At 52.6% G+C, this 13466-nt stretch overlaps 1 protein-coding gene across 3 annotated transcripts in view; it reads right to left on the bottom strand.

Annotated features, from left to right (window-relative positions):
- The window catches only part of VGLL4 (vestigial like family member 4), a 160328-nt gene that overhangs the window by 27548 nt on the left and 119314 nt on the right, over positions 1–13466 (bottom strand). For all 3 annotated transcript variants that reach the window (XM_075321264.1, XM_075321262.1, XM_075321263.1), the window contains one exon: positions 6339–6528. In XM_075321264.1, coding sequence (XP_075177379.1) covers positions 6339–6528 — 190 coding nt within the window. The remainder of the gene's footprint in view (positions 1–6338; positions 6529–13466) is intronic.

Genomic DNA, 13466 nt, shown 5'->3' with positions numbered 1-13466 from the left:
GCACCAGAGGCCGCACCAGAGGCCGCAGCACAGGCCGCACCAGAGGCCGCAGCAAAGGCCGCACCAGAGGCCACAGCACAGGCCGCACCAGAGGCCACAGCACAGGCCGCACCAGAGGCCACAGCACAGGCCGCACCAGAGGCAACAGCACAGGCCACACCAGAGGCAACAGCACAGGCCGCACCAGAGGCCACAGCACAGGCCGCACCAGAGGCCACAGCACAGGCCGCACCAGAGGCCACAGCACAGGCCACACCAGAGGCAACAGCACAGGCCACACCAGAGGCAACAGCACAGGCCGCACCAGAGGCCACAGCACAGGCCGCACCAGAGGCCACAGCACAGGCCGCACCAGAGGCCACAGCACAGGCCACACCAGAGGCAACAGCACAGGCCACACCAGAGGCAACAGCACAGGCCGCACCAGAGGCCACAGCACAGGCCGCACCAGAGGCAACAGCACAGGCCGCACCAGAGGCAACAGCACAGGCCGCACCAGAGGCAACAGCACAGGCCGCACCAGAGGCAACAGCACAGGCCGCACCAGAGGCCACAGCACAGGCCGCACCAGAGGCCACAGCAGAGGCCGCTCCGTTCCCTGGATGTGACACTTCAGGATTTACGGCTGAAATGTCAGAGGAGAACTGTAAACCATCCCAGAAGCTCGGCACTAAGAGGGCGCAGGCTGCACCCCGGTGTACACAGTTTTCATGTTTTGGAGGTTTTCTTCACCGCCGCTGTATTGTGCAACACGGGGAGAAAACGTGACTGTTGTAAAAATAGACAGGATAAAAATAAGGCTGCGAGTAAAGAGGGATCACTCAGCTGACCAAGAAGGTGAAAAGGGGGTGCGATACTACAGGCGGCACTGCTTAAAGGGAATATGTCAGCAGGTTTTCGACACCTAATAACGAGAGCAGCATAATGTAGGGGCAGAGATCCTGATTCCAGCGATGTGTCACTTACTGGGCTGCTTAGTGTAGTTTTGCTAAAAATTGGTGTTTGATCAGCAGGAGATTATCATTGGGAAAATAGTACACCCGCTGTGAGGTAGTCAATTATATTCATGTTCTCCGTATAAACCTGTCCTCATCACCAATTAACAGCTTTCTGCCTATGCACAGTGTACACAGTGCTGTGGTCAGAGTTATACACAAAAAGTTGCTAATCAGTGGTGTTGGCGGGGTTATACACAGAAAGCTCCCAATCAGGCGTGTGGGTGGACTTATACACAGAAAGCTGCTTGTGGTGGGGTGTGGTTATATAGAGAGCTCCCAATCAGTGGTGTGGGCGGATTATATACAGGAAGCTGCCAATCAGTGGCGTGGGCGGATTATATATAGGAAGCTGCCAATCAGTGGTGTGGGCGGGTTACACACAGAAAGCTGCCAATCAGTGGTGTGGGCGGGTTACACACAGGAAGCTGCTAATCAGTGATGTGGGTGGGTTACACACAGAAAGCTGCCAATCAGTGGTGTGGGTTGGTTATACACAGGAAGCTGCCAATCAGTGGTGTGGGCGGGGTTATACAGAGCTCAGCATTCAGAGAACTGATAGATCTGCATTAGAGAAAACTGTGATTTTACCAAAATGACAGCAAGCAGCCCAGTAGCTGACATGGCTGGAATCAAGGTTTCTGGCTCTACATCATGCTGCTCTCAGATTTTGGGGGCGTAGGGACAAAACCCTGGTGACAGTTTCCCATTGCCAGACCTAAACCTTAGAAAACTAAGGAAATTAAATGTCCGGGTCACAGGGTCACCAGAATCACAATGAATTTAATAAACCAAAGCAACCTGGTGACGACCAGAAAGACGGGACAATAGAGATAATATTGGTCCGGTGCGGAGCTACTGCTCGGTGCAGCCTCTCGCACCATTCCTGGTTGCCTTGGAGGAGGCACATGGTGGAGGAATGTCAACAGTTGCGTAAAAGCATCAAATCTAAACACGGCTGTGTCTTGGTCCGGAGCCTCATTGTTTCTCTACCTTGGGCCAATTTGTAAGACATTCCGGGGCTGCAGACGCCGGCCCAGCCGCTGACTAACACGGCCAGGATTTATTTCAGGATAAAGAGATCCGTGCCGTCCTCTGATGGATGAGCGCCGGAGCCCAGGAACGCCTGGAATGTGGCTCTGGGCTGGGATCTCAGACGGCCAAGCACCACGCTCACTTATCAAATGACCTCTGATCGCTCCTTCACAAAGGAATGAGCGGCATCTGACATCCAGCTCCATGCCGGCAACACGGCACATCTCCCCTGCACCGGCCATGTGTCCACCCACAGTGGCCTCCTGTGAGGACGTGCGCTGCCGAAAAACACTGCAGGGCTCCTGGTGTCAGCTGAGCAGATGTGCCCCCGCCACGGAGGGGGACAGGACACGCCGGGGTGACATGTGGTGCAGGGTAACCGACACCAGACACAGGTCTAATCCATAGGAGGACGGGGCCAGAGGAGGACGACGACGGGGGGGGGGGGGGGGGGGGCAGAGGAGGAGGAGGAGGAGGACGGGGGTCAGAGGAGGAGGACAAGGGTCAGAGGAGGACGAGTGCCAGGAGAAGGAGGAGGACGGTGGTCAGAGGAGGAAGAGGACGGGGGTCAGAGGAGGAAGAGGACAGGGGTCAGAGGAGGACGGGGGCCAGAGGAGGAGGAGGACGGGGGTCAGAGGAGGAGGACGGGAGCCAGAGGAGGAGGACGGGAGCCGGAGGAGGACGGGGGCCGGAGGAGGAGGAGGAGGAGAACTGGAGCCCGAGGAGGAGGAGGAGGACGGGAGCCCGAGGAGGAGGAGGACAGGGGCCAGAGGAGGAGGAGGACGGGGGCCAGAGGAGGAGGACGGGGGCCAGAGGAGGAGGACGGGGGCCAGAGGAGGAGGACGGGGGCCAGAGGAGGAGGACGGGGGCCAGAGGAGGAGGACGGGGGTCAGAGGAGGAGGAGGACGGGGGGGCCAGAGGAGGAGGAGGACGGGGGGGCCAGAGGAGGAGGACGGGAGGAGGAGGAGGACGGGAGCCAGGAGGAGGAGGAGGAGGAGGAGGAGGAGGAGGAGGAGGAGGAGGAGGACGGGAGCCAGAGGAGGAGGAGGAGGACGGGAGCCAGAGGAGAAGGACAGGGGTCAGAGGAGGAGGACAGGGGTCAGAGGAGGAGGACAGGGGTCAGAGGAGGAGGAGGAGGACGGGGGTCAGAGGAGGAGGAGGAGGAGGAGGAGGAGGAGGAGGAGGAGGAGGAGGAGGAGAACTGGAGCCCGAGGAGGAGGAGGACGGGGGCCAGAGGAGGAGGACGGGGGTCAGAGGAGGAGGAGACGGGGGGCCAGAGGAGGAGGACGGGAGGAGGAGGAGGACGGGAGCCAGAGGAGGAGGAGGAGGAGGAGGAGAACTGGAGCCCGAGGAGGAGGAGGAGAACTGGAGCCCGAGGAGGAGGAGGAGGACGGGAGCCAGAGGAGGAGGAGGAGGAGGAGGACGGGAGCCAGGAGGAGGAGGAGGAGGAGGACGGGAGCCAGAGGAGGAGGAGGAGGAGGAGGAGGAGGAGGACGGGAGCCAGAGGAGGAGGAGGAGGAGGAGGAGGAGGAGGGGAGCCAGAGGAGGAGGAGGAGGACGGGAGCCAGAGGAGGAGGAGGAGGACGGGAGCCAGAGGAGAAGGACAGGGGTCAGAGGAGGAGGACAGGGGTCAGAGGAGGAGGACAGGGGTCAGAGGAGGAGGAGGAGGAGGAGGACGGGAGCCAGAGGAGGAGGACGGGAGCCAGAGGAGGAGGAGGAGGACGGGAGCCAGAGGAGAAGGACAGGGGTCAGAGGAGGAGGACAGGGGTCAGAGGAGGAGGACAGGGATCAGAGGAGGAGGACGGGAGCCAGAGGAGGAGGAGGAGGACGGGAGCCAGAGGAGAAGGACAGGGGTCAGAGGAGGAGGACAGGGGTCAGAGGAGGAGGACAGGGGTCAGAGGAGGAGGAGGAGGAGGACGGGAGCCAGAGGAGGAGGAGGACGACGGGAGCCAGAGGAGGAGGAGGAGGAGGAGGACGGGAGCCAGAGGAGGAGGACGGGAGCCAGAGGAGGAGGAGGAGGACGGGAGCCAGAGGAGAAGGACAGGGGTCAGAGGAGGAGGACAGGGGTCAGAGGAGGAGGACAGGGGTCAGAGGAGGAGGACAGGGGTCAGAGGAGGAGGAGGAGGAGGACGACGGGAGCCAGAGGAGGAGGAGGAGGAGGAGGAGGAGGAGGACGGGAGCCAGAGGAGGAGGAGGAGGAGGACGACGGGAGCCAGAGGAGGAGGAGGAGGAGGACGACGGGAGCCAGAGGAGGAGGAGGAGGAGGAGGAGGACGGGAGCCAGAGGAGGAGGAGGAGGAGGAGGAGGACGGGAGCCAGAGGAGGAGGAGGAGGAGGAGGACGGGAGCCAGAGGAGGAGGAGGAGGAGGACGGGAGCCAGAGGAGGAGGAGGAGGAGGACGGGAGCCAGAGGAGGAGGAGGAGGAGGACGGGAGCCAGAGGAGGAGGAGGAGGACGGGAGCCAGAGGAGGAGGAGGAGGAGGAGGAGGACGGGAGCCAGAGGAGGAGGAGGAGGACGGGAGCCAGAGGAGGAGGAGGAGGAGGAGGAGGACGGGAGCCAGAGGAGGAGGAGGAGGAGGAGGACGGGAGCCAGAGGAGGAGGAGGAGGACGGGAGCCAGAGGAGGAGGAGGAGGACGGGAGCCAGAGGAGGAGGAGGAGGACGGGAGACGGAGGAGGAGGAGGAGGACGGGAGGAGGAGGAGGAGGACGGGAGCCAGAGGAGGAGGAGGAGGACGGGGGCCAGAGGAGGAGGAGGAGGACGGGAGACGGAGGAGGAGGAGGAGGAGGAGGACGGGAGGAGGAGGAGGACGGGAGGAGGAGGAGGAGAGGAGGAGGAGGAGGAGGAGAGGAGGAGGAGGAGGAGAGGAGGAGGAGGAGGAGGAGGAGGAGGAGGAGGAGGAGGAGGAGGAGGAGGAGGAGGAGGAGGAGGAGGAGGAGGAGGAGGACGGGAGCCAGAGGAGGAGGAGGAGGACGGGAGCCAGAGGAGGAGGAGGAGGACGGGAGACGGAGGAGGAGGAGGAGGAGGACGGGAGGAGGAGGACGGGAGGAGGAGGAGGACGGGAGGAGGAGGAGGACGGGAGGAGGAGGAGGACGGGAGGAGGAGGACGGGAGGAGGAGGACGGGAGGAGGAGGAGGAGGAGGAGGAGGACGGGAGCCAGAGGAGGAGGAGGAGGACGGGGGCCAGAGGAGGAAGAGAACGAGGGCCAGAGGAGGAAGAGAACGAGGGTCAGAGGAGGAAGAGAACGAGGGTCAGAGGAGGAAGAGAACGAGGGTCAGAGGAGGAAGAGAACGAGGGTCAGAGGAGGAAGAGAACGAGGGTCAGAGGAGGAAGAGAACGAGGGTCAGAGGAGGAAGAGAACGAGGGTCAGAGGAGGAAGAGAACGAGGGCAAGAGGAGGAAGAGAACGAGGGCAAGAGGTTGAAGAGAACGAGGGCAAGAGGTTGAAGAGAACGAGGGCAAGAGGAGGAAGAGAACGAGGGCAAGAGGAGGAAGAGAACGAGGGCAAGAGGAGGAAGAGAACGAGGGCAAGAGGAGGAAGAGAACGAGGGCAAGAGGAGGAAGAGAATGAGGGCAAGAGGAGGAAGAGAACGAGGGCAAGAGGAGGAAGAGAACGGGGGTCTTGTTTCTGCCCCTATTAGAATTCTTGCCAAGAATACCAATGGTCGTAAAACCTTCACAACCTGGGTGGCCATGGAAAGACCACGATCACCGATATCACAACCAGCCAGACAGAACTTGTTTACAATAAATAATCTATTAATCTATAATTTGGGATTCTTCAGGATCTCATTCTCAAGATGTTGCTCTAACACCTGCAGGTCTCCGCACCCCTAAACCAAAGACCAAGGCGAAGGAATATTCTATATGACCAGCACCAGGGCCACAAAATGCACATCCTTACCTTCTATACCGCACAATATGTAATGTAGATATACTCCCTATATATGTTATGTACACACTTCCCTATACGGGCACATACACACATATATATAGATTATACACACACTCATCTATAATTGCACATACATATATATTATATACAGACACACATATATATATATATATTTTCCCGCACAGAGATATCGCGATGTAGGAGATTACGCGGCTGGAGGAGTGTACTGTGCCGGTAACGTTACGTCAGTGCACAGCAAATTATTCATTTCTACCAGTCAATGAGGCCTCCAAGGAACTGGAAGCCTCACAAGATCCATGAAGTGTAAACTGTCCCAGCGCCAGTAAGCGAGGAGTTAGGGTTTTGGTTTCCTCCAGATATTTAGAAAGCTTAACATTAATATTAAAGAGGTGCTTACAAGTGAGGGGAAAACATCCGGCTCATTTTCGAGACATGGTCATTTTCACAGTCTAGGTCGTCATCTCCTTGGTCCATGCTGCACTTTCTCCTTTTGGGGCTGATGGGCGGAGGACCCGTCCGATGATTGCCGAGGGTCGTAGGCATCGAAAGAGCCTGCATCCGGGGGTCACTCCGTAACGCGGCTTCTCCTGGAAAAGGCGACAAAACAGTATATGAGATTACTACAGGGGAGAAAACCAGTATATGAGATTACTACAGGGGAGAAAACCAGTATATGAGATTACTACAGGGGAGAAAACCAGTATATGAGATTACTACAGGGGAGAAAACCAGTATATGAGATTACTACAGGGGAGAAAACCAGTATATGAGATTACTACAGGGGAGAAAACCAGTATATGAGATTACTACAGGGGAGAAAACCAGTATATGAGATTACTACAGGGGAGAAAACCAGTATATGAGATTACTACAGGGGAGAAAACCAGTATATGAGATTACTACAGGGGAGAAAACCAGTCTATGAGATTACTACAGGGGAGAAAACCAGTATATGAGATTACTACAGGGGAGAAAACCAGTATATGAGATTACTACAGGAGAGAAAACCAGTATATGAGATTACTACAGGGGAGAAAACCAGTCTATGAGATTACTACAGGGGAGAAAACCAGTATATGAGATTACTACAGGGGAGAAAACCAGTGTATGAGATTACTACAGGGGAGAAAACCAGTCTATGAGATTACTACAGGGGAGAAAACCAGTCTATGAGATTACTACAGGGGAGAAAACCAGTATATGAGATTACTACAGGGGAGAAAACCAGTCTATGAGATTACTACAGGGGAGAAAACCAGTCTATGAGATTACTACAGGGGAGAAAACCAGTACATGAGATTACTACAGGGGAGAAAACCAGTATATGAGATTACTACAGGGGAGAAAACCAGTATATGAGATTACTACAGGGGAGAAAACCAGTATATGAGATTACTACAGGGGAGAAAACCAGTATATGAGATTACTACAGGGGAGAAAACCAGTATAGGAGATTACTACAGGGGAGAAAACCAGTATATGAGATTACTACAGGGGAGAAATCCAGTATATGAGATTACTACAGGGGAGAAAACCAGTATATGAGATTACTACAGGGGAGAAAACCAGTATAGGAGATTACTACAGGGGAGAAAACCAGTATAGGAGATTACTACAGGGGAGAAAACCAGTATAGGAGATTACTACAGGGGAGAAAACCAGTATATGAGATTACTACAGGGGAGAAAACCAGTATAGGAGATTACTACAGGGGAGAAAACCAGTATATGAGATTACTACAGGGGAGAAAACCAGTATATGAGATTACTACAGGGGAGAAAACCAGTATATGAGATTACTACAGGGGAGAAAACCAGTATATGAGATTACTACAGGGGAGACAACCAGTATATGAGATTACTACAGGGGAGAAAACCAGTATATGAGATTACTACAGGAGAGAAAACCAGTATATGAGATTACTACAGGGGAGAAAACCAGTATATGAGATTACTACAGGGGAGAAAACCAGTATATGAGATTACTACAGGGGAGAAAACCAGTATATGAGATTACTACAGGGGAGAAAACCAGTATATGAGATTACTACAGGGGAGAAAACCAGTATATGAGATTACTACAGGGGAGAAAACCAGTATATGAGATTACTACAGGAGAGAAAACCAGTATATGAGATTACTACAGGAGAGAAAACCAGTATATGAGATTACTACAGGGGAGAAAACCAGTATATGAGATTACTACAGGGGAGAAAACCAGTATATGAGATTACTACAGGGGAGAAAACTAGTATATGAGATTACTACAGGGGAGAAAACCAGTATATGAGATTACTACAGGGGAGAAAACCAGTATATGAGATTACTACAGGGGAGAAAACCAGTATATGAGATTACTACAGGGGAGAAAACCAGTATATGAGATTACTACAGGGGAGAAAACCAGTATATGAGATTACTACAGGGGAGAAAACCAGTATATGAGATTACTACAGGGGAGAAAACCAGTATATGAGATTACTACAGGGGAGAAAACCAGTATATGAGATTACTACAGGGGAGAAAACCAGTATATGAGATTACTACAGGGGAGAAAACCAGTATATGAGATTACTACAGGGGAGAAAACTAGTATAGGAGATTACTACAGGGGAGAAAACCAGTATAGGAGATTACTACAGGGGAGAAAACCAGTATAGGAGATTACTACAGGGGAGAAAACAGTATATGAGATTACTACAGGGGAGAAAACCAGTATATGAGATTACTACAGGGGAGAAAACCAGTATATGAGATTACTACAGGGGAGAAAACCAGTATATGAGATTACTACAGGGGAGAAAACCAGTATAGGAGATTACTACAGGGGAGAAAACCAGTATAGGAGATTACTACAGGGGAGAAAACCAGTATAGGAGATTACTACAGGGGAGAAAACCAGTATATGAGATTACTACAGGGGAGACAACCAGTATATGAGATTACTACAGGGGAGAAAACCAGTATATGAGATTACTACAGGGGAGAAATCCAGTATATGAGATTACTACAGGGGAGAAAACCAGTATATGAGATTACTACAGGGGAGAAAACCAGTATATGAGATTACTACAGGGGAGAAACCAGTATATGAGATTACTACAGGGGAGAAAACCAGTATATGAGATTACTACAGGGGAGAAAACCAGTATATGAGATTACTACAGGGGAGAAAACCAGTACATGAGATTACTACAGGGGAGAAAACCAGTATATGAGATTACTACAGGGGAGAAAACCAGTATATGAGATTACTACAGGGGAGAAAACCAGTATATGAGATTACTACAGGGGAGAAAACCAGTACATGAGATTACTACAGGGGAGAAAACCAGTATATGAGATTACTACAGGGGAGAAAACCAGTATAGGAGATTACTACAGGGGAGAAAACCAGTATAGGAGATTACTACAGGGGAGAAAACCAGTATATGAGATTACTACAGGGGAGAAAACCAGTATAGGAGATTACTACAGGGGAGAAAACCAGTATATGAGATTACTACAGGGGAGAAAACCAGTATAGGAGATTACTACAGGGGAGAAAACCAGTATATGAGATTACTACAGGGGAGAAAACCAGTATATGAGATTACTACAGGGGAGAAAACCAGTATATGAGATTACTACAGGGGAGAAAACCAGTATATGAGATTACTACAGGGGAGAAAACCAGTATATGAGATTACTACAGGGAGAAAACCAGTATATGAGATTACTACAGGGGAGAAAACCAGTATATGAGATTACTACAGGGGAGAAAACCAGTATAGGAGATTACTACAGGGGAGAAAACCAGTATAGGAGATTACTACAGGGGAGAAAACCAGTATATGAGATTACTACAGGGGAGAAAACCAGTATAGGAGATTACTACAGGGGAGAAAACCAGTATATGAGATTACTACAGGGGAGAAAACCAGTATAGGAGATTACTACAGGGGAGAAAACCAGTATATGAGATTACTACAGGGGAGAAAACCAGTATATGAGATTACTACAGGGAGAAAACCAGTATATGAGATTACTACAGGGGAGAAAACCAGTATATGAGATTACTACAGGGGAGAAAACCAGTATATGAGATTACTACAGGGGAGAAAACCAGTATATGAGATTACTACAGGGAGAAATGGATCCAGTAACCCTTTATATGTGGTAAGGATCACGGCTTCTCTATAGACAATGCTGTGAAGCCAGAAAGTGAATTTTCTTGTATTGTATAGAGCGTTACTATTTTTAGAATAGATCTTTAAAAGTATTAAGTTTGGAAAAGCCCTGCAATAGTGATTGTAAAGCCCTGTCTTGTATGGAATGTGAGCATGCTCGGCCTGCGTGACATTCATTGTCTATGGGTCTCCTGTGTTGTATGGAATGTGAGCATGCTCGGCCTGTGTGACATTCATTGTATACGGGTCTCCTGTGTTGTATGGAATGTGAGCATGCTCGGCCTGTGTGACATTCATTGTCTATGGGTCTCCTGTGTTGTATGGAATGTGAGCATGCTCGGCCTGTGTGACATTCATTGTATACAGGTCTCCTGTGTTGTATGGAATGTGAGCATGCTCGACCTGTGTGACATTCATTGTCTATGGGTCTCCTGTCTTGTATGGAATGTGAGCATGCTCGGCCTGTGTGACATTCATTGTCTATGGGTCTCCTGTCTTGTATGGAATGTGAGCATGCTCGGCCTGTGTGACATTCATTGTATACAGGTCTCCTGTGTTGTATGGAATGTGAGCATGCTCGGCCTGCGTGACATTCATTGTCTATGGGTCTCCTGTGTTGTATGGAATGTGAGCATGCTCGGCCTGTGTGACATTCATTGTATACGGGTCTCCTGTGTTGTATGGAATGTGAGCATGCTCGGCCTGTGTGACATTCATTGTCTACGGGTCTCCTGTGTTGTATGGAATGTGAGCATGCTCGGCCTCTGCGACATTCATTGTCTATGGGTCTGCCGGAGATAGCGGAGGTCGAGCATGCTCACATTCCATACAACACAGGAGACCCGTAGACAATGAATGTCACACAGGCCGAGCATGCTCACATTCACTCCTTCTGAGGAGCCCAGCTTCCTGAGCTCTCTTCTTGGGGTCACTTAGTGTCCCAGGGTCTTTTCACCAATGATCAGTCATTTTCATGGGGCCGGTTATTATGTTGTCCAAATCTCTTTTAAAGAAATTATATATAGTAATATAGTAAAGTTTTTATAATTAATAATACATTTAAGCCCATATACATAACCCATTGCCTCTCCTGTCTCCTGCTGTGTGGAGGCAGAGGGAATATCACATTTGGTGTCACACGCCGGCAGTAAATGTGTGTCCTCCATTGCTCTTCCCCTTTAAGAGCAGCGGTTTTCTCATTCCGCAGAGTCTACAGAACCTCAGTCTGCAGCGAGGATCTGCGGGACGCCGGCCGGCGCAGGGAACTATTTACCCAGAAGACGTGAAGTGACCCAGAATACTCCACGATCTGGCACAGATAGCGCCTGGAACTTTCCATGGCTCAGCGGCCGGGAGGGGGAATAATCGAGCCTTGTCCGCTGGAGAAAGCTCCTCATGGAGCCGCAGCTGCTCCAGGGAAAGGTGGAGACAAGTGTCCGACTGTAAAAACCTGCAAGATGTTATCTCACAGGGAAGGATTCACCGCATTAAGTGGAGACGATCAATAAATCACAATTCTGCTCAATCAGTGACATAATAGTGCGGAGCTGGATACAGCGAGCGATCTATACGTGAGGCAAGCGCTGCACTAAGCAAGGCGTGTATACACCAAGTCTATGGAGGCCTTATAATGCCGGCATATCACGTGCTACAGGCGCCAGCGGGGCGGAGTGGTGCAGGAGTGGCGCTGTCAATATAAGTCCCGGCCCCCGGTCTTGTACTCGCTCTACAGCATCTTCATCTGTCTCCAGTGACCCTCTGTCAGTCCCCGGTGATGTGTGACCTGCCGGCAGCTCTGGTGTTTCATGGAGCTGAAGGTCACAAGTCAATAAAAGTGTCTATGAGAGCCTCATCATGGCATTGCTTTGGTCTCATCTTTTGCCTCGTTCCAGCCTCCTCCTGTCCTCACCCTGGCCTCGATCTGAGCCTCACTCTGAGCTTCATCCTGGCCTGTGTCCGAGCATCCTCCTGGCCTCGCTCTCAGCCTCGATCTGAGCCTCACTCTGAGCTTCATCCTGGCCTGTGTCCGAGCATCCTCCTGGCCTCGCTCTCAGCCTCGATCTGAGCCTCACTCTGAGCTTCATCCTGGCCTGTGTCCGAGCATCCTCCTGGCCTCGCTCTCAGCCTCGATCTGAGCCTCACTCTGAGCTTCATCCTGGCCTGTGTCCGAGCATCCTCCTGGCCTCGCTCTCAGCCTCGTTCTGAGCCTCACTCTGAGCTTCATCCTGGCCTGTGTCCGAGCATCCTCCTGGCCTCGCTCTCAGCCTCGATCTGAGCCTCACTCTGAGCTTCATCCTGGCCTGTGTCCGAGCATCCTCCTGGCCTTGCTCAGCCTCGATCTGAGCCTCACTCTGAGCTTCATCCTGGCCTGTGTCCGAGCATCCTCCTGGCCTCGCTCTCAGCCTCGATCTGAGCCTCACTCTGAGCTTCATCCTGGCCTGTGTCCGAGCATCCTCCTGGCCTCGCTCTCAGCCTCGTTCTGAGCCTCACTCTGAGCTTCATCCTGGCCTGTGTCCGAGCATCCTCCTGGCCTCGCTCTCAGCCTCGATCTGAGCCTCACTCTGAGCTTCATCCTGGCCTGTGTCCGAGCATCCTCCTGGCCTCGCTCTCAGCCTCGATCTGAGCCTCACTCTGAGCTTCATCCTGGCCTGTGTCCGAGCATCCTCCTGGCCTCGCTCTCAGCCTCGATCTGAGCCTCACTCTGAGCTTCATCCTGGCCTGTGTCCGAGCATCCTCCTGGCCTCGCTCTCAGCCTCGTTCTGAGCCTCACTCTGAGCTTCATCCTGGCCTGTGTCCGAGCATCCTCCTGGCCTCGCTCTCAGCCTCGTTCTGAGCCTCACTCTGAGCTTCATCCTGGCCTGTGTCCGAGCATCCTCCTGGCCTCGCTCTCAGCCTCGATCTGAGCCTCACTCTGAGCTTCATCCTGGCCTGTGTCCGAGCATCCTCCTGGCCTCGCTCTCAGCCTCGATCTGAGCCTCACTCTGAGCTTCATCCTGGCCTGTGTCCGAGCATCCTCCTGGCCTTGCTCTCAGCCTCGATCTGAGCCTCACTCTGAGCTTCATCCTGGCCTGTGTCCGAGCATCCTCCTGGCCTCGCTCTCAGCCTCGATCTGAGCCTCACTCTGAGCTTCATCCTGGCCTGTGTCCGAGCATCCTCCTGGCCTCGCTCTCAGCCTCGTTCTGAGCCTCGCTTTGGCCAATGGCCTCATTACACATCAGTTTTCTGCATTCAGGCACAATCCTTTTTTTTCCTGATCCAAAGGATCCGGCAAAAAATGTAAAACCGTATCCACCGGATCCGGTTTTTAACGGATCAGTTATGCCAGATGCGTAAAAAAAAAACGGATCTGTTGGATCC

Source organism: Anomaloglossus baeobatrachus, chromosome 8 (genome assembly GCF_048569485.1).
Source record: "Anomaloglossus baeobatrachus isolate aAnoBae1 chromosome 8, aAnoBae1.hap1, whole genome shotgun sequence".
Taxonomy (NCBI): Eukaryota; Metazoa; Chordata; class Amphibia; order Anura; family Aromobatidae; genus Anomaloglossus; species Anomaloglossus baeobatrachus.
Note: the sequence above shows the minus strand (reverse complement) of the source record. Positions and strands in the feature narration are given on the sequence as shown.